Raw genomic sequence first — 23,617 nt, 5'->3', positions numbered from 1 at the left:
GTGTATATTGACGAGCGGGGGTCAAGAGTGGTAATACACTATAGAAGTTGTGAAAGTGTGTGTATTAGAACTCATTGAAATAAATAAATAACAGTAGCGGAAATACACGGATTGTTAGTGTATAAGTGCAGTGCACTGAACCGTCGTTGCTTTAGCTGCTGAGGTTGCTTTTTTGGGGTGTTTTTGAACTTACAAGCTAGCTTGGCAGCTAGCTCGTCGTTAGCACCGTCATGGCGTCCGGCTACAGCGCCAAGGAGGAGGACGGGCACCACTCCGGGGCCTTGGGGCCGGCTGGCGGAGCCGCCGTGCGTAGCAGGAAGCCGGATAACACGGCCTTTAAGCAGCAGCGATTGCCGGCGTGGCAGCCGATCCTGACGGCGGGAACGGTGCTGCCGGCCTTCTTTATCATCGGCCTGCTCTTCATTCCGATCGGCATCGGCCTTTACGTGACGTCCAACAACATCAGAGAACTGCAGGTAGGACTAGTAGGAGGAGAGGGGAGGCGGACACCAAGGAGAAACGTTAACCTTTCCCTCAACCTTCACTTAATATTAAGGAAAGGTAAAAGGTGAAGTGAAGGGTACAGTTTAAATAAATGTTGAATAATATTTGCCTCAGTAATGATCGCCGAGTAGCTACTCTGACGTCATGGCGCACTCACTCACTCAGTCACTGTCTTTCCTCGCCGGCACTTTACCCTGTTGCTCTACAGCGGAGCCGGAAAAACAAGTTGGTACAAAGTAACTAACTGTGTTTCCAGCTTCCTCGTGCATTTCGCTCTTTAAACATTTCCGCCGTCTAAGTTACGTAGGTTCGACGAGACGTTTCTCGCTGTTTTCTGGTTTCCTCCTGCACTGATGAACACACTGGTGACTTGTGTGATCAAGACTTTTAGTTTTATTCATTTAGCTGACACTTTCTTCAAAGCAACATACAAGCTACTTACACTTATTTACCTGTTTATACAGCTTGGAATTTTTTTTTTTTTTAAAATCAGAACAATTTAGGATAAGTACATTGCTCTAGGGTATACAAGTGGAGGTGAGGCTCGAACTTGCAGCGGCTGTCACCACTATCCTACCAGTTTAAAAAAAAAAAAAAAAAAAAATCCTGTTGCCTGAAAACACTAAATACAATAAGCTGCTGGAAAAATTCATTGATTGTCAATTTATGTTTTTTTTTTTTTTTTTTTTTTTTTTTCCCCTCTCTTCCTCTTTTGGCTTTTCTTGATTTCCTTGACCCCACTTCCCTATACAGACACATTGATGTTTAGTTCTTTTCTGCAGATTGATTACACCGGCACCGAGTCTTCGAGCCCATGTTTTGCCTGTTCTCAGAACTACAGCTGGAACATGACAACACCCTGTGTGTGTTCCGTGTCCTTCTCGCTGGACCAGCCATTTGAGGTAAAATTTTGACATGACTTGCAGTAAATGTTAAATAGGCTCTTTGTCATAAAAACAATAGAAGCAAGGTACTCATCTAAGATTGATCCAGTAAGACTGCATAGATGTATAAATAGGTCAAGTATTGTAAGTTTTCATAAGTGTCAGCTTAGTAATCAGTGTTATATCAACAATGTGGCAGCAGATGGTTTGGTGGCTTGTAGTTTCCTTGCAATTGGAATATCCAGGTTTGAATCCCTACTTTTGCTGTACTGTCAAAGTACTTGTCCTGAAAAGATACAATAATATTACTCTGCTGTTTAAATAGGTCAGTGATTGTATGATACTTGGTGTGTAACTCTGATACTAGAACTTGCCTGGGACAAAGGCCAGTTAATATCCTTTGGACTGGTGTTGCAGAGAGTTTGTGTTAGCTTGTTTGATGACCTTGCTTATACCTAAAAAGATTTTTCTTGTTAGAGAAAAGCTATGACTAACAATTTCCCGTAGCTGTAAATATTCATATTCACTTTCATATTTATGGTGGTCTTTGTTCATTCTGCAATCACTTAAAAATGTTTTTTTTTTTTTTTTTTTTTTTTTTTGTTAAACATCTAGAGCAATGTTTTCATGTACTATGGGCTGTCCAACTTCTATCAGAACCATCGTCGTTACGTGAAGTCAAGAGATGACAGCCAGTTGAATGGTAACCTAAACTCACTGAAGGTATGTGGACTGCATACCACAGGGCTTCATTTTTTTAAAATCTATATTTAAATAAGACAAGAAAAAAATGTTAAAATCAGACGTAGTTCTGCTATGGATTTCACATAAAAATTACTATTTTCTTTTCCACAGGAGCCCAGCAAGGAGTGTGAGCCATATCGCACGAATGATGGCAAACCCATTGCTCCCTGTGGTGCCATTGCTAACAGCCTTTTTAATGGTCAGGCGAATAACAAACAGTGCTCTTTACACTTTTGGTTACAGAACTGTCATAGTATTTAATTTTTTTATTTAAATCCTGCAGACACTTTGGCATTGTATTACAATGACCCTAACGGCACAGAGACACAGATTCAGTTGGTGAAAAGGGGCATTGCTTGGTGGACAGACAAGCATGTGAAGTTCAGAAACCCTGTAGGAGATGACTCCAACCTCACAGCCATTTTTCAAGGTTCCTTTTTGTTGTTACTTGGATGTGGAAGAGATTGCCAAAATGTTTCTAAATTGTTTGGGCAGAAAAGCCAACAGTCTTTTCACCCCTCGGGTCTGTTGCCTTTCCTATCACCCCTGCAGGCACCGCCAAGCCTGTCAACTGGCAGAAGCCCGTCTATGAGTTGGACAGTGACCCAGAAAATAACGGCTTCATCAACGAGGATTTGATTGTGTGGATGCGCACGGCAGCCCTGCCCACCTTCCGCAAACTGTACCGCATCATCGAGAAGAACAGCAGCACCAGTCCAACATTGCCCCGGGGTAACTACACGCTGAAAATCACATATAGTATCCTTTTTAATCCACTAAGAAAAAAACTGCACTATACTGTAACAGACAATATTGGGTTGCACATACCTTTAAACTGAGTTATTTCTAGTAATCTGTATGGTTCTGTTAGGAAGGGGAAAAGGAATCCAGTTATGTAATATTGGCTTTTTTGCACTGAAAGATTTTTTTTTTACCTCAGCATGAAAAGGTACATCTGATACCAGTACACAGGTAAATTACTTCTGTGTGAGTCTGCAGTGTCTGCTCTGCCCCAAGGTTATAAGAAATTTTCTTTTAGAAGAAAGACAGAAAAGTACTAAGTACTGCTGTCTGTATATCATTGCTGTTGAGAAAAGCTAAATGATAGAATGTAAATGTTGTGTAAATGAATAAGCTGCTCCGTATTGTCCTGAGTCAGCTGAGAAACTACTTATCAATCCGTTTTAGTCGTTGAGTAAAATTCTTTGATTTATAGAACTCAACTTGTTTTTATATATTAGTGATTTACTGAAGTGAAAATGAAACCTTGGTGGTGATTTTTGAATTAAACCCAACAATTAAACAGTTATTCTACTGAGCATTGTGATCTCAGACTACCCAGTACGCAGCTTTGAGGGTCGAAAACGCATGATCCTGAGCACTATCTCCTGGATGGGGGGTAAAAACCCGTTCCTGGGAATCGCCTACATCACTGTGGGCTCCATCTGCTTCTTCCTGGGTGTGGTCTTGCTCATCATCCACCACAAGTATGGAAGCAGGAGCAGCAGCGCTGACCTCACCCACTGAGCTCAGGATGAATCGATGTGTTACGGTAAGAGCGTTTGATGTTGCAAGAAGAGTTGGCGTCTGCAATTGTCTATGCTGTCTGTTCTAAACATCTGTATTTTTTATTTACCATGGCAGTCTGTCAAAGATTGATCACCAAATTGCATCTGCCATGTATTCTTGCCATGAGACGAGAGACATCGCACTGCTGGACCTCTAAGATGCAACTCAGTAACTTGAGCATCTTCTATTATTTATTTAAATAGATTGCAGAAAATCATGACATGTCAATGATTATGTAGGGGTTTGTTGAGCTGTATGTGTCTAACAGTTGGAGCAGGTGCATACAATGTGTATTTAAAGTAGTATAAAGTTCACTTGTGAATTATGAATGACTCATTCAGTAGTTACTTTGATGCTGTTGAACAAAAGCAAGTGATAGAATATTGAGATGTTTGTTAATATTATAAAAGAAGAAAAAGAGCTGTTTGTATAGCATGTTCCCTGCTGGATGAATGTAATTTCACTTCTATTTTTTATTAACCACTTGGGACAGTTCTAACAGGCTTGTGTGTATTTCTCTGCGGTTCATTATAACCATGTGTTGTATAATATGCCATTGTGTTACATGTTCATAACTATTGCTTTTTTTCCTCAGAAGTAATTCTTTTCAATGTAGATAAGTTACATTTAGTGTATTAAGGTTTTTCAATATACTGTACAACGCCTTAAATTCAGTTTAGCACATAAAGAGAATAATTTTACTGAAATGCCAGAGATGTGACTAACAATTCTGTAAGATGGGCTTTTGTATATAATGGACCAAAATTTCTGGATTTCTGTTTTGTTTTGTAAGATGATGTTTTGTGGTGATGATGGCATAATGCCAAATCATTCACTTCATTACTGTTCACTTCTTTCACTATGCAATTAAAAGCATAATTTTTGTAAACATTTAGTGCCTCTTCAGGATCTTTCTTTATCCTGTTTTTTTCAGTATGTGAGTTTGTATTTGTATTCTTTAGCTAACTGTGTTCTCAAGACATCTGAAATCATATACAGAAAACACTGGAAATGAAGACACTGCATGATGTATTCTGAGAACTTGCCTTGGAAATGGTTTACATTTCTCCCCCATTTTTGAAACCACAGAATATTCATTACATTGTCAGATATTTTGCACTTCTTTCATTAAACCCTCTTATCTGTTCTCACTGTGATTTATGGTTGAAAGTGATTTTTTTTCTTTAATCTCAAATTGTGAACATTCATTACTAAACAAATAAAATGTTTCCACCATTACTTCTGTCAGTAGTGTTCTGTGTTATAATTACTCTGATAAATGGCATACACTTAATATGGCATAAATGAGAAGTTACATGATACACAAGAGAAAGTCTGATTACTTGTAATTTTGTAATTATTTCTCTGCGCTGCATTATTTTCACCATTAATAACCAACAGGTGCAGAAGTTTGCTGCTGAATCACAAACCACATTAGAATCATGTTTTTGCAGGTGTACATTACAGCAGTAGCTGCATGTAGAACTGATGAAGACCCCTTACCTGCTCTGTTGCATTCCACTAACAAACTTCAAGTAATAAACCAACTCTTGGTCCCAATTAAGTTTATAAATTGGGGATCAAATGTAGTAAGAATAATAACTCTTACTCAGTTTATATGATCTCCCCATGTCTGTGTAGGTTTCCTCCCACAGTCTAAAGACAAACTGCTGGCGCTTAATTACCTTTACTGTGCGGATGCATGAGTAAGTATGTGTGTGTGGCTATCCTGCAATGGACTGGTGTCCAGGGTGTAGCCCCTCAGCCTTGTGCCCAATGATTCAGCAGTGGATATTGAAATTGGATGGCATCATAATAATAATAATAATAATAACAATAATAATAAATACATTCAAAAACTAATAATGCTACATTAATAAGTATGGCATATACCAACTACTTTTGTTAATTTAATTCTCATTTATTTACTTTTTTAATATTTATGCTACTATTTATACTCTTGTGTTTGTATACTCTGTAAATATTTATTTATTCTGTAATTCTCTGTCAGCTGTTTGTCTGTAAATACTGGAGGCACCTAGAACCACAGGAAATTCTTGTGTGTGTTAGCAAACTTGGCCAATAAAACTCATTGTGATAATAATAATAATAATAATAATAATAATAATAATAATAGCTAGACCCCGGCGTCACAGTAGGGGGCGCTCACTCGCTGTTGTGCTGGTTTGAACGAGATTGCAAATCGCAGAAGAAGAACCAGGCGGAAGCGTCGGTAGTTACTCTGTGTTCTTGTGTCTCTACTCAGCTGAACCAGAAATGATGTTCAGACAGTTCCTGGTAAATATATTTCATTCTCTTCTGCATTTCATGTCGTTTTGCGAACGTGGTTTCTTTTCTTAAGCGTGTGAAGCTGTTTGTTAAAGTTTGAAAGTGAATACCGATATAATAATTAATAGGCACGGTAGTGGCACGTTGACTGAGCTCCTCGCAGCCGCCGGCGTGTGCGGTGAGGCAGGCGAGCCGAGGGTCGCGTCGGGGTTGGGCCCCGGCCGGGCCGAGGCTGGTCCGCTCAGCACAGACGGGTTCCGTAGCAAGTTCTGAAGCGCTGCGTGTTGTTGGAAGCTACAGATGTCACACTGATAAATCATGCCCGCAACGTGAATGGAGGTGGGGAGGTGTTGGCGGGGCGTCTGCGCCGGTGTGTCATTGCGAAGGACATTAGCCTAGGCTAGCCGAGGCTAATGATTCTGTGCTAGTACTACTAGGCTAGTAGGCACTAGCTCAGCTGGCTGGTGGCCGGCACAGAGAGAGAGAGAGAGAGAGAGAGAGAGAGAGAGAGAGACCGCGCGCGGCTTGTACCACACGGACGCAGAGCAAAGCCTGGCACGAGCCAACAGACAAGTACAGCTTAAAACAAGTGAACAAAAACGTGAACATTAAGCGAAATGGACGAGGTTCAGTCAGACTCCGCACACAGATCGGATCGGATGTACTGTCTCTTAGAAGTTTAGTTTGTTCTTATTTCTATTCCTGAATATATTCACCTCTATGAAGTATGAATCATAGATTTGCGGGCTTTAATGACACTTGATCACTTGTCAGCGTTGTTATAGCTTACATTTTCATGTATTCATTTGATATTTAGCTACTGACAATTATTTACTATACAACTGAGTAATTTTACTGAAGTAATTTAGAGCAAGTACCTTGCTCAGCTGAGGGTGTGATTCGAACCTGTGACCTTTGGGTCCAAAGGCAGCAGCTGTACCCACTGATTCCTACCAGCTCTACCCATTATATCGACCACATTCACAGAAAATGACTGTGACTAAACAGGTACAGTTAATACTGGCGGTGGGTGTGGTGGGACCCGGTCAAACCCGCTGTGCTCCTTTCCGGTGGGTCTGGGGTTCGAGTCCCACTTGGGGCACCTTGTGATGGACCGGTGTCCCGTCCTGGGTGTGTCCCCTTCCCCTCCAGCCTTGCGCCCTTTGTTTCCAGGTTAGGTTCCGGTTCGCCGTGACCCCGCTTGGGACAAGCGGCTTCAGACGATGTGTGTGTGTGTGTGTGTGTGTGTGTGTGTGTGTGTGTGTGAGAGAGAGAGAGAGCGAGTTAATACCGGCTGGTTTTAAGACACAGGATGCATTTATACACGTTGACTTTTCCCAAAAAAAAAAAAGTCTTATAGATTGAATCGACTTAGCTGATGTTGTGAATGTCAGCTGATCTTTTGAGCCATATTGCATTGCATTCTTACTATAATCTTGGTTCCGTTTGTCACTGCTTGCAAGAACTGGTTATTGTGACTGAAAATCTCTGCAGCATCGACACCTTTTTGTTGAAGGCCTCATGATGGATGGGCTCCCATTGATTGGTACCTGTTTACGACTCTGCTTTTCTACATCTAGGCTCTTCAGCAGATGTCCAGGCGGGCAATCGGCAGCACCGTCCGCAGGCCGCTCAACAAGGTTCCAGACAAGCAAAAGGTGTTCCAGGTGAGTTGCACACAGTTGGAGGCAGGCTACAAAGTGGCTGCGGAGGTCAGTGAAAGATGAGTAGAAAAAAAATCAAGCAAAAACATTTCTGTTGAAGACAGTAACCATTGAGGTAGTTACGTCAGCGTGACTGATTTTAAACAATCTCCATCAGAATGAGCTTTTTGCACCACTCTTTCCCACTTGTGTTAAAGACATGTAGTTTAGATTTGCTTTCCCGACTTTGTGTCTTGGTGATGTGACTGAACATTAATCTGTAAAGACAGCTCTCACAGCATTGAAAAGTAGTATTGGAATTTTCTGTAAATATTGTTAAGCTTTTGATTCATTTCTAGGTTATGGACTTATGAAACCATTTTTCCGCTCTCTGTAGGCGGACAGATAAGTATGTCTTCAAAGGGCTTAGAGGTTTAGTCTGGCTGAAACTATACAACTAATTATTCTGCATGGAGTGTGAGACTTTACACAGGCTACTCAGTGAAGAATCGCTGCGGGTTTAAGGGCTTCTCTAATTACCTTTTATAGCTCCCTGTGTCTTGTTTTCCTGCACACTGCTCTTTGATGACATTGGTCTTGCTGCACTTTACTGTACATGATTATTTAATTGCACAAAAGGTCATGAGATCCTTTAATATTCATTTAAAATATTTACAGTATTGCTTTAGTTTTTTGTTGTTTATGTGCATCATTAAAATAGATTACCGGTAAAAAAGATCACAATTTGGCCTATTTTTTGAGTCCATTAAGTTACTAATGGTAGAATGTCAAAATTACTCATGGCTAACCAAAATGTTTGATTTTGACATATCTGTGTAATTAAAATACATTTTCCATGGGCTGCTTCTTGCTAATTGTTTTATAGCAAGCAGTTGCTGCTGTTTGGTTACATAATTATACGGCATGCAGCCTATACATTGCTGCCATGAACTGAGAATCAGCAGTAGCGCTTACACGTGTTTTCTAGTGGAAATACAGCGTTCTGAAGTTTTTTGCAAGAGGAGTGCAAATTAATCTTTTAAATGCATTGCCAAGCAGCTTCTGCACAGGAGTAGGTCTCTGACATTTCCCTGAGATTGAGGTGTAACACTGTTTTTTGTCTTTAACTAGGAAGACAATGGGATGCCAGTTCACTTGAAAGGTGGCTCCAGTGATGCCCTCCTCTACAGGTTAACAATGGCACTTACCGTCCTAGGTGAGTAAAGTGGATTGTCACTTTTGTGGTGGAGCTGTCTTTGTGTCTGTAGTAAAAATGCAAAATTTACAGTTAAAATTTACTTGAGGTTTCTGTCTCTTTGCAGGAGCTGGATATGTTATATTTGAGCTGGTGTCTGCTGCTTTTCCCAAGAAGAAGTAATCTTCAGATCTTCATGTGTATATGTTTCAGATGACATTTTTCACTTGTATATGTCTAATCAGGGAATAAAGTCATGTCATACTGACAGTTAATGTGATTGGGATCAGTATTTATTGATTGTACTGTACTGAACTGCAGGAAATAAAAGCAGCCTCACAAGACCAGTTTTATTTGGTTATTTTCCTAGTGTGAAAAGTGATCTTTTTTGTTTTTTGAAGGGGAATGCAGCTGTGTAATTTAAAACAGGGATGACCGAGCCACCTGCGTAACTGGATTAGTTCTTTCATTTTTAAATTCAAAATTAAATTTTGAATTTGTAAAGCTTTAGTAACAGAAAACAACCATGAAATGGGACACACTTTTCCTAAAATGTGATTTGAGTTTCTTGTCTTAAGTAATTTTGGTTTATGAAATTGGTTACAGACACTGCAGATATTCATTTTCCCTTTAATACTGAGAGAAGCTAGGGAGGAAAAAAAAACAATTCTGCTCCAAGTTCTGTTAGAGGAAGTGGGCTATAGTGCAAGAGTTTCAGATGTAGCAGGAGATAATGTGAGCAGGACCTGATCAAGAGCCTCATGTGTCTGGGAGTCATCGTATAAACTTGGCATTTCTAAAAATTACCTCTTGGTAAATTGTTTCTTAGGCTGTGCCCCAGTTAAACAGGAGCACTCTTCCCAAGAAGTGTACTTACATATATTTACATTTATCTAGCAGATGCTTTTCTCCAAAGCGACTTCCAATGAACTCTATGTAGTGTTACCAGCCCACACACCTTATTCACCAAGGTGACTTACACTGCTAGATACACTACTTAAAATGGGTCACTCATCCATACATCAGTGGAACACACACACACTGTCACTCACACACAATGGGGGAACCTGAACAGCATGTCTTTGGACAGTGGGAGGAAACCAGAGCACCTGGAGGAAACCCCACGCAGACATGGGGAGAACATGCGAACTCCACCCAGACTGAGCAGAACTCAAACCCACATCCTCTTGCACCCCTCATGAACTGAGACAGCAGTGCTACTTGCTGTGCCACCATGCCACCCCACAGATATATTCAATCATCTTAACTGAAAACTTTCTGTAATTGTTTTTTCCCCCCAATAGTTTCATATCTGCTTGTCCATTCATTCAATAATGACCACTTGTCCAGTGCAGGATTGTGGTATTGCTGCACCTGTCCTGGGCGCAGGATATGAGGCAGGGTAGCGCCTGGATGGGATGTCAGTCTACCCAAGAGTGATCTCAGACACACACACACTAGGGGTAAAGTCAACATTTCACTTGAAGCACATCTTTTGACTGTAGGAGGAAGTGTTACAAAGACTCGGAGAGCATGTAAACTCTGTAATGTCCACAAGACACCTGGCAGCATAATGATTATCATTGCTGCCTTTGGACCCAAAGGTTATGGGTTTGAATCCCACCTCCACCTGTAGTACCCTTGAGCAAGGTATTTATCCTTAACTGGTCTAGTAAAATTACCCAGCTGTATATAAATGGGTAAATAATTGTAACACTGTGAGTTGCTTTGAAGAAAAGTGTCAGCTAAATAAATAAATGTAAATGACTGAGCCTGAATTTAAGCCACATCTGGAGGAGAGCACAGGGTGCGAAAGAAGGCACACCGTGGGACAGACACGGTCCATCAGAGGACACCGCTACGGACAGTGTTTGTAGAGCAGCACGATCCCCACGCAAACGTGGGGCAGGAACGTGGACTGAAGGCCAACCGCTGGCCTGTTACCCACGTACAGCCAGTAGGGGGCGCTGTTTGCGCAGAAATGAGTGACTTTGGCGCCAGCGCTCGGGATACAGGAGCCCACATAGTGACTTACGGCTCAGAGCATATGATTCAGTTAAATAAGAGCAATGCAAACCTGTTTTCGACTAAAGAAACACGTTTTAATCGCAATGAAAGCAGCTGCACCAGGTGTAACCGAAAGCAATGGACGTAGGTGTGGGAATATTTACAAATAAAATAATAAACCAACAACAAGCCCTTAATTTACACCTTCCATTTCGATGTATTCATTTAGAAACCGCTTTTTTTTTTCTACACTACAGCGACGTACAACTCGAGAGTAAACAAAGTGAATCTGACTGCAACGGACGAAGGGTTTCAGAGTCGGACTTCCAGACTTTTCCAGTGTGAAAAATATTACCACACTGACTGACCCCGCAGGCACCAGTCTGTTCATGAATACCCTGGTAAACACCGTGAAATACAGTAGACTAGTATACTGCATACAAAAATAGCGCTAAATATATATATATATGTGATCAGTTTGCGGGGCTGTTGCGAGGGATTTGCGGGAAAAGGGGCTGTTTTAAACTGGGACGGAGCGAAAAGAGCTGTGATGTTTCCTTCAGAGAGGGACTTGGCCGGTCGGTCGGTCGGTGTAACACCGCGCGCTCAGTCAGCGGCTCGCGCTCCTCCAGTGCCCAAACAAGCCGCTTTCTTTCGCGCCCTCAGACGCTCAGTCTACAGCCTCGTTTCCGAAGCCCGCTTTCAAAGTCCCCTCTCTCTTTCCAGTGCTCGGGCTCACTTTTCCGAAGGCGCGCCCCCGCCGCCTGGCGGGTGTTCCACGCGTGTCCGCGCAGCGTGACGCGCCGCCGCGGCGGTAAAAGGAGCTCTGGGAACGGCCCCTCCCGTTAAGTAGCGCGCGGCGCGGGGAGACTCTGCCCACTCGGACAGCGACTGCGAGCGCGAGCGCCGCGCCGGACGGAGCCAGCGACAGGCAGGCAGGCAGACAGACAGGCGCGGACGGGTGGAGAGATAGAGAGACGGAGCGACGCCGGGCGGGTGCGAGAGCGCGCGCCACAGCACGGATACACATAAATATCTGTCGTAACATCATTCGAGCGTCTAACCCTGAGCAGCGGTCCGCAGGTCAGCATCTCTCCGTGTTCCCGAGCACTGTCTCTACTAGTACTGTCCTCTGTCCTTCACTCACTGTCCCCGACTGTCCTCCACTCCTCCTGCGCGCTCTTTCTGCACTTCAGCTCGTAGAATCTCGTTTTTATTCGCCTTCTTTCAGTCCCCGAAGACCGCCTCGGTTGCTTTTCAGGCGATTTTTTGGTGCTCATCCACCATCCATCGTGACTCTGAGGTGAATCCAGCCTCCGCGCGTGTGTGTGCGCGCGCCTGAAATTATTATTCTAAGCATCGCATTGTAGGTAGGCTCTGTCTACACATTTCATCTGGCCCTTTAGAAAATAGCACAATCAGACGAAATAGTGAATTCACTAATATATATTATTAAAATAACATTTCGCGTCGTTTTTTAAATTGCGTGCACCGGCGGCATTTGGCTAAACTAAGACATTTTTCGTTAGTACGGATTTTATTACTTCGAAACAAATCTGTACTTGAGTTTAAAACTGCATTTTTGCGATAAATTATTGTTATTATTATCGTTATCATTATTAGTCGCTCAACCCTTGAATGTTCTCCAGGCACTGTACGCCCCACTGTGTCTGTAGGGGGCGCTGTTGTATGTGTCCCTTTGGAGAAAAGCCTCTGCGAGTTGATTAAATGCAAATGTATTACTTTGTGTATCAAGATATTTCTGTTGAATCCTTGTTGTAAATTTAATACGGAATGATTGAGCGTCAACTTCTGTGTTTCTATTAAGGTGATGGCGACTAAATATTTAGTCGGGATAGTTTCGATTGTCCCAAAAGTCGTATTTCTAACGAATTCCTAGTTAAGACGTAGTGTCATACTGTTCCGCACATTTTTTAAAATTTTATTTACCTTTTATTTTTTCTTTTTATTAACTTTTCGTTTTTGAAAGATTTTCCTTTTATATCAAGATAATAATAAAAATAATAATTATAATAATAAAATTATTATAGGCAAAGGCAGTCCCAGTGAGGGAGGCCACTATCTGATCACCATGCTGTCCTCTCTGTCTTTGTCTCTGTCTCCTCTCTGCAGACTTGTTCATGTGCTGCTGATTCTGCAGGTTCACCATGAAGATCCGGCTGTCTCTGGCAGCTGCCGCCTTCCTCGCGGTGCTGGTGGCTCCAGTCGAGGCTCAAGGTAACTTTTCACTCCTCTTCTCATGCCTTCTCACCCCGTCCGATTCCTTCTCATCCTCTCACGGGGCATCTTGGATGGCTTTTAGTGCTGTGGGTGTTAGAATTGTTTTCTCACTTCTCGCTCATCTGCCCCGCTGATCAGATAGTGGTCATCAAACACCTTATTATATTACTTCACGTATAATAAAATGTATTTACACTTAACCAGACTTTGAGCAAACGCTTGTGGTATGCATTTTTTTTTAAAAAAAAAATTTACAGAGTTTATTGCTCTAAGTAGCTTTTATTCTAGAATTCTTGATGGTCATAGCTATTTTGTCAGTTCAACAGACACAATTACTTCTCAAAGCAAGAGTTTTAAAGAAGTATCAATCTGAATTTTCACCTTGTGTGGATGCCTTCGTAGGTTGGCTTATGGAACTGTCAGTCATGCTGTGTTTGACAAGTTATTAGCTATGACCACCTTGAACAGGCGGTTAATGTCCAGCAAAAGTTTTATCATTATTAGAAAAGACTGATATCATATGGGTCTCCTAAGATGGTTGAATACATTATTACTGCTACTACTAGCAGTATTAGTAGTAGTAATAATAATAACAAAAACACAAATATAAAACCTGGTGAAACTAGTGATGTGCTACATTTTCTGTTGCCTTTAAAGTGATAGTAGTGACTGATGAACAAATTGACACCAAGTACCGAGTACTCTGTAATTCAGTGATTTCAGCTGCAGAGCAAAACCACATTTGCACAGATTTATCATAGACCATAGCAAGAGCCACATCATTTGTCAGTATTTTTAATAACTGAGAATGTAGGTGGTCCGCAAGATAAATGGGCTTTATTTTAAGGTTGTCATTTTTAAGCATAATGGGTAATGGAAGTTTTACATGATTCCAACTGTAGATATACTGTTAAGCAGATGGTGACATAATGCATTCCTTTCTACACATATTTAATACCTCTAAAAATTCACTGCATTTTCAATAAGAACGCTAAAGAATTTCTCTCTTGTATCTAATTATGAGCATTTTTTTCCGGAAAATGGTAAGGAGGAAAATTCAGTGCCATCCATATCAATATGGTAAAGTTGTATTTTCCCCTAGTAATTTTTCTTTATATAATTTCTAAAATGGAAAGATGAAAATGAATGAACACAATGGGTCCCATTATGTTGATGAATGCTCCAAAAAAAAGAAAACAGCAATAGAAAACTGTGGAAATTTAATATGTGGTGATGTTTAACCTCAGCACATGCTGTGCGGTTGCTCAGACATTTATTTGGTCTACTTCTCGGAGAAACTTTCAATCAAAGCTCTGGCTCTAGTTTGTTCCATATGGCTGAGGTCAGAGGTCAAGAGCAGGGAGCCGCACTTTCCCTGGGTAAGGAACAAATGGCATTTGGCAAAGGGTCGACGCCTGAAAGTCAGACTGCTTTGTGAATTCCGGGGAACGCATGGATGAAACCGGGCAGCTGCTATTCTCCTCAAGATCATTCTGGAACTTCCACCATTTTCATCACTTCATTTTTCCCCACAACCAAGCGTCAGCCAAAAGTGGAAAAGAACCGCCGGCATCTTTATCGCCAGAGGCAAATGCGCTGGAGGTGTCTTTATTACGCCGCCAAAACGTCTGAAAAATCCTTGGTTCACGTTCTCGCGCTGCGTTTTCGTGTTCAAATCCAACGAATTGGAGCAAGGCGCCCTTAAGAGTGAACGAGCCTGTGAGTGTGTGTGTGTGTGTGTGTGTGTGTGTGTGTGTGTGTGTGTGTGTGTGTGTGTGTGTGCGTGCGCGCGTGTCCGTTAATCCTGTGCCGAAGCACGAAGAAACCCCCCCCAATGGCGGCGGGTGTGTGGGAGCAGTCAGGATGGACCCTCGGAGATGGGCGGTGAGCGGGTTGCCCCCCTCGAGTTGCTCCGCCAGGTTGGTGATCCTCCTTTTACGTGTCCCTGAATCAGTCCAGCTTTTCGCTCGGGCTGTTTGTCCGTGTCCCTGTGTACTGGATTTGTCCCAAGCTCCGGCTTCCAAATCAGCATTTTACAATGATATTCTTCCCTCCCTGCGCTCCAGTCATGACCGCTGATGTTCTCCTCCCAGACCTGCTAATGCAGGTTCCAGCCACGGGTGTGCCTTCACCACGATGACCTTTCCCCAGTGGAAACACACACTCGGGGGTGGAGGGGGTGGAGGCATTAGATCGGTGGCTGCAGGAAGCGTCTAGCTGCGGAGTGACTCATGAGGTGTGGTGCACAGGCACAGACACTCACCACATGGGGGGCACAAAACTGCTTCTCTTCTCATTGCACTCATTTCTTTGATCTTAATGTAATAATTAGTCACCTGCATTGCATTACATCTGTTGCAGCGCAACATAGTTTATTAACCTTACACGCCTTAATATTTAGTGACTGATTGTTTCAATGCCCTTGATGTCTTGAAACAGTGGTTTAGATGATAATTACACGTTCAACACGTTTGAAAGTGTTGGGTACACCGTTATTACTCCTTGAACAGCAGTGCATGATGTTCAGCATTAATGGGTGAAAAGCTCGTACCCAGGCTGGAATAGGGAGGAGACTGAGCTCTCAGACCACAGTAGAAGAATATCATTTGAAAAATGCATTTACAGTTTTTCTGTTTCTGATCCCTCTTGTACATGGAAACCTCTGTGCAGTGCTCAAGTTGTGTCAAACAACTTTTCATGTACACGTGCATGGTTCTGTGTCCCAGACCCTGATCTAAACTGGTGATTTCCTCATTTATTGTCCCCCCCCCCATTCATTTAGTTTGAGCGCGTGTTCTCCCTGTATTTCAGCTGCGTTTCCTAATCAACTCTCCGAGCAGTCTGTGACTTCATTGTGAAGTTGTCAGACACACAGAAAGTACACAAAAGTCACTTCTGACGTGTTTGTGTATTCTTTCGAGAGGTTTGCAATGGATCTGAATCTTCCCAGTGGGGTCTCAATAACCTTGAGATATACCGAATTCTGTATACTGTATGTACATGCATACATTTCCACTGTACATTTGTAGATATGCTGTATATAGTTACGTATATGCACATTTTGAATGATCTTGCCACCTTGAGTCCATTGTACAATCAAGAACTTTTGAACAGTGTCAGTGTTGCGTTGCGTTGTGTTGTGGCCATGAAAATGTGTTCCGTTGCGCTGCGCTGCTGATGGCATTCAGCATGTGCCAAAATGTCTCGTGTAACATCTGCTCCTGTGGAGTTCTTTTTGCCGAGTCACCGTGCGCTCGGACTCCCTCGTGCTTGAGCTGTGGACTGTGGACCCGCAGTGGGGCAGCTCAAACAGATGTCATTTTGCCCCAAAATGGCCTTTCACACCTGTTGGTGTCACGTGTTTGTTACAGCGCTGACTCTTACTGTCGCTGTCAGTGTCACTCTCGGCACCTTCATTAGTGGCATTTCCAACTGAACTAGAGTGAGCGATACAGTTCTATATACACTTTTGTGTCTTTGCTTTTGGAGTTAATACTGTTGAATTTGTTGTTTGCAGTGGAGCCCCCCTCAGACTTGAAATTTAAAATTCTAAATGAAAACACTGTGCAAATGTCATGGAAACAGCCATCGTCACAGATAGAGGGCTTCAGAATACAAGTGGTATCGGATGCAGGTGAGTGCACTTCAAATGTGGTTTTTTTCCATGTCTCTTCTTTCCCAGTGACATCCCCCAAGTGTGTGGTGGTACCCACTGAAATACTGCATGTTCATTTATTTTGTGTATATCATTGTGTGCCCTTTAACCATTATAATCTTATGCACTTCATTTTATATTTATTCATTTAGCCGATGCTTTTTTCCAATGCAGCTTACAATGTTAGGGTTACAATTATTTACCCATTTATACAGCTGGGTAATTTTTACTGGACCAATTTAGATTAAGTACCTTGCTCAAGGGTACTACAGCCATAGGTGGAGGTCAAACCTGTAACCTTTGGGTCCAAAGGCTGCAGTGCTAATCACTATGCTACCAGTTATCCCTCTTTTCTGATCAGAGCAATAGATGAGAAGGACATTATGAAATTGACATCATCCTTGTCCGTTATAGAGCTTCTAAACATCTTAAGTTTAGCGCTACAACCACTTGTTGACCTTTAAATGGTCTAACTGAACCCCTCCTGAATTTCTTTTAGCGCTCTAGGTCTATGTAGATCAATGTATTTTCATTTGATGTACGTCATCGGTTACGGTAGAAATCTGACTTACTGCTGCTGTGCGTCTGTCCTGTAGAAGAAATACCAAAAGAGTTAACCCTTCCTGCTTCTGCAACGAAGACATCCATCACAGACCTGACCCCAGAACTAGACTATGTGGTAACGATCACTTCGTACTACGGGGCAGAGGAAAGTCTACCCATCTCGGGCCAGCTCACAAGTACGTGTTTTGCTCAGCTGTCCTAATACCTGTCCCGAATCTTGTTCTGCCCTGAGTCCTGTCCTGATATGCTTGAACTTGCTCAAGAAGTGTGTATACTGTGAAGGACCCAGAGAGATAGAACCAAGTCCCTAAAAGCAAACACTGTCTCCCAGTGCAATCTCAGTCACATGCCTGTGTACAGAAGCTTCTAATCTCAAGTTAAACAACCTAGACAGAGTCAGTGAGTAGACAGGAAGCATTCAAAACAGAGTAAACCAGAAACTGTTCTGACCTTCAGTATTAACAACACAGTTTATCTTTCCTTAGTACACGGGATACTGTCTGAGTGGTGCTTTTGGTTTCTCCACCTGTGCAGTATCAGGATGGACCTATTTTTGCTTGTGTTTCAGTCCAGTCAAGTGGTGCAGATGGAACCCAGAGGAGACCACAGCCCACAAGTGCAGTTAGTAAGTGTATTTTTCTTCCTCTGGATCGTCTTTTGTTGATCTTTTCATCGGTTTACTGGATCGTGGGTCCAGATTCCTGCATTTGGTAGAAATATTTTTTATTTTTAGTTTGAAATAGACAGGTGTGCTTAATCTATTTTACTTTAGTAGATTAGAAGGTGTTTTTTTCAAAATCGCTTCAATACATTAGAATCTGAACATTTTCACACATTGTAAATTTCTGCAGTTGGGTATTTGTATAGAAGCACTTCAGGTTTGCTGTCTTTCTCAAAGGTACAGTTGATGGGCTTTCTCACAGGGCTTTAACCAACACCACTTTCTTCTCATTGTATGAGTCAACTTCATAGGGTTTCACTGTGGTAAATGCTCTGGAAAGAGCTGGGCCCATATCTGCTCCGGCATCCTTCTTTAGCCCCGTCCTCAACCTGCATGGGCCCAACCACCTGCAGTGCTGTAGTGGAAGGAGCAATGGCAGAGTGCAGATCTCACACTTTCTCCACTGCACAATGCCAAGTTGGAAACAAGCCCACGCAGCCAGATGTACCAATATGATACGCTCACTGAAAGTTTAGGATCTGTTTCAAATTGGTGGAAATTCACTCTCACAGTCTGTTTTGCACTACCTCAGCCTTATCAGAGGTCCATCGCTCCTTGTTAGTGTGTAATGCTTAATATGAAGCTGCCACTGCTAAAAAAAGGAGGCCAGCTTAGATATTTTTACTGCGTCATTTCTTGGTGGACAAAGCCCAGTGAGTGAGCAGTGAGCACACACATGACAGAAATACAGTCGATGGGGTAAAATCCCTGTCTAAATCAGACCATACCTGGCTAAGATCTCACACGGCTGCAGACGGGAAAAAGGGCCCAGAGGATCAAAACTAAAAGGCAATTATACATGAATCATCTCAACTGATGCAACTGAGTCATTCAGAAGATTCCAGGAAACAAGAGTGATGCCGTGTTTGAAATCTATCAGGATTAGGAGGCATAAAACATGGTGACAGAATTGAAAGGTTTTTTAATTGTTTAGGTATTAAAAGTGATTGTTGCCTTTATGTCCAAGAGAAAATTAATTTTAAAAATGTTTCTAATGTGTTATACATAGTCATTGTGCCCTATTTTATGCCATATTTTTGCAAAATATGCAGGGCTGTTGTTGTGGTGGTGGTAGATCCTCAGGCTTTGTGCTGCATGCAAAGCAGTGTTACGTGTGGACTCTTCTGTGGTCTTTCTCCAAAGGCTACTTTCCCAGAACACTTAGTCAAGACCACAAACTCTTCCCGTCATCTTCATATCCAAATTGGCAGTGCTATCATTAGAGGATATGCAGATGTGTGTTCTTTTCAAGAATGTGTCCTTTTTTCGGGACAGAATGTTTTGCTGTGTCCACCTTTCCTTGCACTCTTAGGCTTCGTCCTTCATACGTCTCGTATGACTGTTGGGTGACGGCCAATATGCTCTCCCTGTTGCTCCCTCAGAGTGCTCTGTCAGTACCATTGGGGACCTGGTATTCCTGGTGGATGGCTCCTGGAGTGTGGGAAGGGAGAACTTCAGGTACATCCGCAGCTTCATCAGCGCCATGGCAGGAGCTTTTGACATTGGCGAGGACAAGACCAGAGTGGGCGTGGTGCAGTACAGCACTGACACCCGCACCGAATTCAACCTGAACCAGTACTTCAAACGGGGTGAACTGCTCAGAGCCATCAACTCCTTACCTTACAAGGGTGGAAACACCATGACAGGTATGAAGCACATTTGGTACACTTACCTCAACAGGTAAACAAAAAAGTAACCTGATATTCTGCAGGATGAATTGTTTTGCTCAGCTGTTTAAATTGAGTTTTTGATGCTCAGTTAGGTGAATAACTACAGTAAACAACATTTCAATACCAATAACTGAAAAAAGGAAAAGAAATATACTGAAATTAGTGAAATTATGAAGGAGATCTGATAATCAGAAAAACCTGAAGTTATTTTTTGCAACCCAAAACAGTATTTACTGTATAGTCAAAACTTTCTGCCAAGTAGAGGTGTCTGCTGACATTGAGTCAGCACGAATGAGCCAAATTCATTGTAAATTGTGAAAACAGTGTAAACAGTGATGACCTGTGTTTGGGACCTGAGTGGCTTTCCCATTTTACTTATCGAAGTGATAGTGCCGGACTCAGTTGCGGAGGATCAGCCCTGTTGGCTGTCGGCTGCAACCTCTCCAGCCTCTCCATTTGTTTATTGTCTGAGGCTGCTGATGGAAGGTTCAGCCAAACGTTCTGCAGACATCGGCCAAACGCCATGGTTCTCGAGGCACAAGCTGACTTAGCCGTCTATCATGTCTTTTTTTAATTTATTTATTTATTTTTTAAAGTGGAGACTCCCAATCCATGCTGACCTTGAAAACAGACAGTATAAAAACTGTGTGGTGGGGGGGTTAACTTCACAAATGTTTCTTAATTTATTATGTTCAGCTGAAGCATGCAAATTAAAATAAACGACCGATGAAAAATTTATTCTTTGTCATGAAAACCTTGTGCGTAAATAAATCTTCACATTTTTGGCAGCAGAACTAACCAAATCTGAGTCTTACAGTAGACAGCTATGTTAGGGTGACATAGTTGAGGCTTAATGAATTCTATATGTTATGTGAATTTTCTAGGTGATGCCATGGATTTCTTGCTGAGAAATTCATTCACGGAAGCAGCAGGCGCCAGGAGAGGCTATCCAAAGGTGGCTATGATTATTACAGATGGGAAGTCCCAAGACCCCGTCCGGGACCATGCCCGAAAACTCAGGAATGCAGGGGTGGAGATTTTTGCTTTGGGTATGTTCCTGTATATGGTGAATAATATGGCCATGTGCACAAAGTAATAATTATTTTGTAAATTATTTTTGGTAAAGTATTATAAGGCATTTTCATTGTTGAAGAAAAAATCATTAAGAATCAGTGGAGAGTACATCTTTCAGTACAATTCTACAAAGTGTTACTATCGTGACTGACTGTTGATATGGCTGATGCTGACTGATGATACAAAAATAAGCATGAGTCATTTAACTGCCAAGAATGATCTGACCGTTCCAACTTCGTAAAAATGAAAAACAGCATGCCTTCCTGAAGTTTTCAGTGCATCGTTTGATAACCATATTTTATTGCATTTTAACATGATAATGGATACCATAAATATTTTTCAAGCTTGAGATAAATTCTGACTTTATTTGATCCTGCTAGGATTGTTTATGATTTATTGGTTTCAATTTAATTATGAAAAGATACATTTTTTACAGTTGGTAGGAGTTTGATATAGCCCTGGCATGTTTTCATATTTTGTGAGAGTGTGTACACAAGGTTTACTGATGACTGTGCATTCTCGATGCCCTTCAGGGATCAAAGGAGCAGATGAAGAAGAGTTGAGGCAAATGGCATCCACCCCTTACAACACTCACATATACACTGTCCCTGACTTTGAACTGATCAAAAACGTGCAGAGAACCCTCATCACCAAAGTGTGTGCCGCTGTTGATGACCAGCTGAACTCTCTTGCAAGCGGGGATGAAGGTATGGATTCATTCCATGCATGATAATAGACTTCTCTGGTCGTGTTCACCCACAGCACCATACAAAGTGAATACTTGTCGAAATTTTGTCTTAGGAGTTTTGTTTTTTCTGCATTGTTTTATCATTTATTTTATCCATTTATCATTACTGTTGTTACTAATGTCACTTGTTGCATATCTGTAATTTCTTACATGTATGTCATGCCCTGTCGGTCAATTTGAAAGGTGCTGTACGAAAGTGAACAGAATGGTAGGAGAGAGAGTTTCTGATTGGGTTTGTTTCTCACTGCCTTCTCAGTGATTGAACCGGCCTCCAACCTGCAAGTGGCAGAGGTGTCTTCGACATCCATGAGGATCACATGGGATGCTTCCTTGGGAGAGATTACGGGCTACAAGCTGCAGATGATACCCATGTTGGCTGGCAGCAAGCGCCAAGAGGTGTACGTCGGACCCACAATGACCTCTGTGAATGTTAGAGACCTATCCCCAGAGACAGAATATGAGATCAGCCTGTTTGCTGTCAGAGGCCTTACACCAAGTGAACCTGTTATGGCCATGGAGAAAACCCAACCAGTGAAGGTTTCCCTTGGTGAGAGAACATTACTAACTATCTCATGAGCTCAGTCAATTCAGTAAATCCATCAGTAATTCACAATTAATTTTGCTTCAGCCTTAGTATGTTTGTGCTTTTAATTTGGCTGCTTTAGTATTCAATTTTTTGTCATCCTGCAGAATGTTCTCTTGGAGTGGATGTTAAAGCAGATGTTGTTCTCCTCGTGGATGGCTCTTACAGTATTGGGCTGGCAAATTTTGCCAAGGTTAGAGCTTTCCTAGAGGTACTGGTGACCTCCTTTGATATTGGACCAAACAAGGTCCAGATCAGCCTGGTTCAGTATAGCAGAGACCCACACACAGAATTTGCATTGAACACACACCACAACCTGGCTTCAGTGGTCAAAGCAGTGCGGACCTTCCCCTACAGAGGGGGTTCCACAAACACGGGCAAAGCCATGACCTACGTAAGGGAGAAGATCTTTGTGCCCGACAAAGGGGCACGCACCAATGTGCCACGGGTCATGATCCTCATCACAGACGGGAAGTCATCGGATGCCTTCAAGGATCCTGCCGCCAGGCTCCGGAGCTCTGATGTGGAGATCTTTGCAGTGGGTGTCAAGGATGCTGTTCGCTCAGAGCTGGAGGCCATCGCAAACCCACCAGCGGAGACTCATGTCTACACCGTGGAGGACTTTGATGCTTTCCAGAGAATATCCAAGGAGTTGACACAATCAATCTGCCTAAGAATTGAGCAGGAACTCCTCAAAATTTTGCTGAAAAGTAAGTAACAACATGGAAATTAAAAATGTTTTTCTTTTTTTTTAATTAAGATGCTTCAATTGTAAAGGAATTTGCCCTTCATTTGTACATAAAGCTACTCACAGGACCATACATTTTTGGTTGCAATCCTCCTTACAGCTCTGATACCATAGTTTTTACATAAGCAGACTGACATTTTATGTGTCATTTTACAAGTGCCAACTTGCCAAAAAAAAATTCAAAGCAAGAGAAGTTTCCATTAAAATGACACAACATGCATTTTAGAAAATATGTTCTATAATTAAGGGGGTGCGGTGGGTTGGACCGCAGTCCTGCTGTCCGGTGGGTCTGGGGTTCGAGTCCTGTTTGGGGTGCCTTGTGACGGACTGGCGTCCCGTCCTGGGTGTGTCCCTTCCGCCCTGTGTTGCTGGGTTAGGCTCCGGTTCCCCGTGACCCCGTAAGGGACAAGCGGTTCTGAAAATGTGTGTGTGTGTTCTATAATTATTGTTTTCTTGATTCATATTGATTTGAGGTATTTTTCAATTATGGGGGTGCGGTGGCGCAGTGGGTTGGACCGGGTCCTGCTCTCTAGTGGGTCTGGGGTTCGAGTCCCGCTTGGGGTGCCTTGTGGTGGACTGGTGTCCCCTCCCCCTCTAGCCTTACGCCCTGTGTTGCCAGGTTAGGCTCTGGCTCCCCGTGACCCTATATGGGACAAGCGGTTCAGAAAATGTGTGTGTGTGGGGGTGCGGTGGCGTAGCGGGTTTGGCCAGGGCCTGCTCTATGGTGGGTCTGGGGTTGAAGCCCTCTTGGGGTGCCTTGCGGTGGAGTGACTTACTG

At 42.5% G+C, this 23,617-nt stretch overlaps 3 protein-coding genes across 5 annotated transcripts in view; all 3 read left to right on the top strand.

The window, feature by feature from the left end:
* Positions 1-4,944, top strand: LOC108929124 (cell cycle control protein 50A-like). Its single transcript, XM_018743471.2, has 8 exons — positions 1-476; positions 1,287-1,406; positions 2,004-2,111; positions 2,244-2,331; positions 2,416-2,562; positions 2,685-2,891; positions 3,466-3,684; positions 3,777-4,944. Exons 1-7 carry the CDS (start codon positions 231-233, stop codon positions 3,657-3,659), a joined length of 1,110 nt encoding a protein of 369 aa, XP_018598987.1. The 5' UTR covers positions 1-230; the 3' UTR covers positions 3,660-3,684; positions 3,777-4,944.
* A 967-nt stretch (positions 4,945-5,911) lies between these two features.
* On the top strand, positions 5,912-9,169 carry cox7a2b (cytochrome c oxidase subunit 7A2b). Its single transcript, XM_018743636.2, has 4 exons — positions 5,912-5,999; positions 7,571-7,657; positions 8,765-8,849; positions 8,956-9,169. The coding sequence occupies exons 1-4, from the start codon at positions 5,979-5,981 to the stop codon at positions 9,009-9,011; spliced, it is 249 nt and encodes an 82-aa protein (XP_018599152.1). The 5' UTR covers positions 5,912-5,978; the 3' UTR covers positions 9,012-9,169.
* Positions 9,170-11,724: 2,555 nt separating this feature from the next.
* Positions 11,725-23,617, top strand: part of col12a1b (collagen, type XII, alpha 1b) — a 72,570-nt gene continuing 60,677 nt past the window's right edge. The window contains exons 1-10 of one of the 3 annotated variants that reach the window (XM_029250425.1): positions 11,725-11,918; positions 12,997-13,073; positions 16,594-16,710; positions 17,328-17,471; positions 17,864-17,920; positions 19,399-19,662; positions 20,571-20,735; positions 21,294-21,467; positions 21,765-22,055; positions 22,199-22,801. In XM_029250425.1, coding sequence (XP_029106258.1) covers positions 13,004-13,073; positions 16,594-16,710; positions 17,328-17,471; positions 17,864-17,920; positions 19,399-19,662; positions 20,571-20,735; positions 21,294-21,467; positions 21,765-22,055; positions 22,199-22,801 — 1,885 coding nt within the window. In that variant the 5' untranslated portion in view covers positions 11,725-11,918; positions 12,997-13,003. Of the gene's footprint in view, positions 11,919-12,968; positions 13,074-16,593; positions 16,711-17,327; positions 17,472-17,863; positions 17,921-19,398; positions 19,663-20,570; positions 20,736-21,293; positions 21,468-21,764; positions 22,056-22,198; positions 22,802-23,617 lie in introns of all 3 variants that reach the window. The other 2 variants (XM_029250426.1, XM_029250432.1) reach the window with 2 other exon arrangements.

The sequence above is a fragment of the Scleropages formosus genome, chromosome 1, assembly GCF_900964775.1.
Source record: "Scleropages formosus chromosome 1, fSclFor1.1, whole genome shotgun sequence".
Classification (NCBI taxonomy): Eukaryota; Metazoa; Chordata; class Actinopteri; order Osteoglossiformes; family Osteoglossidae; genus Scleropages; species Scleropages formosus.
This window is presented reverse-complemented; position numbering and strand designations above follow the sequence as displayed.

Excerpts from the sequence above, each read along its gene's own strand:
- cox7a2b (XM_018743636.2), top strand. The coding sequence starts at position 5,979 with ATGATGTTCAGACAGTTCCTG. Across the intron at positions 7,658-8,764 it reads ACAAGCAAAAGGTGTTCCAG|GAAGACAATGGGATGCCAGT; the intron begins GTGAGTTGCACA and ends GTCTTTAACTAG. Across the intron at positions 8,850-8,955 it reads AATGGCACTTACCGTCCTAG|GAGCTGGATATGTTATATTT; the intron begins GTGAGTAAAGTG and ends GTCTCTTTGCAG.
- LOC108929124 (XM_018743471.2), top strand. The coding sequence starts at position 231 with ATGGCGTCCGGCTACAGCGCCAAGGAGGAGGACGGGCACCACTCCGGG. Across the intron at positions 1,407-2,003 it reads CGCTGGACCAGCCATTTGAG|AGCAATGTTTTCATGTACTA; the intron begins GTAAAATTTTGA and ends TTAAACATCTAG. Across the intron at positions 2,112-2,243 it reads GTAACCTAAACTCACTGAAG|GAGCCCAGCAAGGAGTGTGA; the intron begins GTATGTGGACTG and ends TCTTTTCCACAG.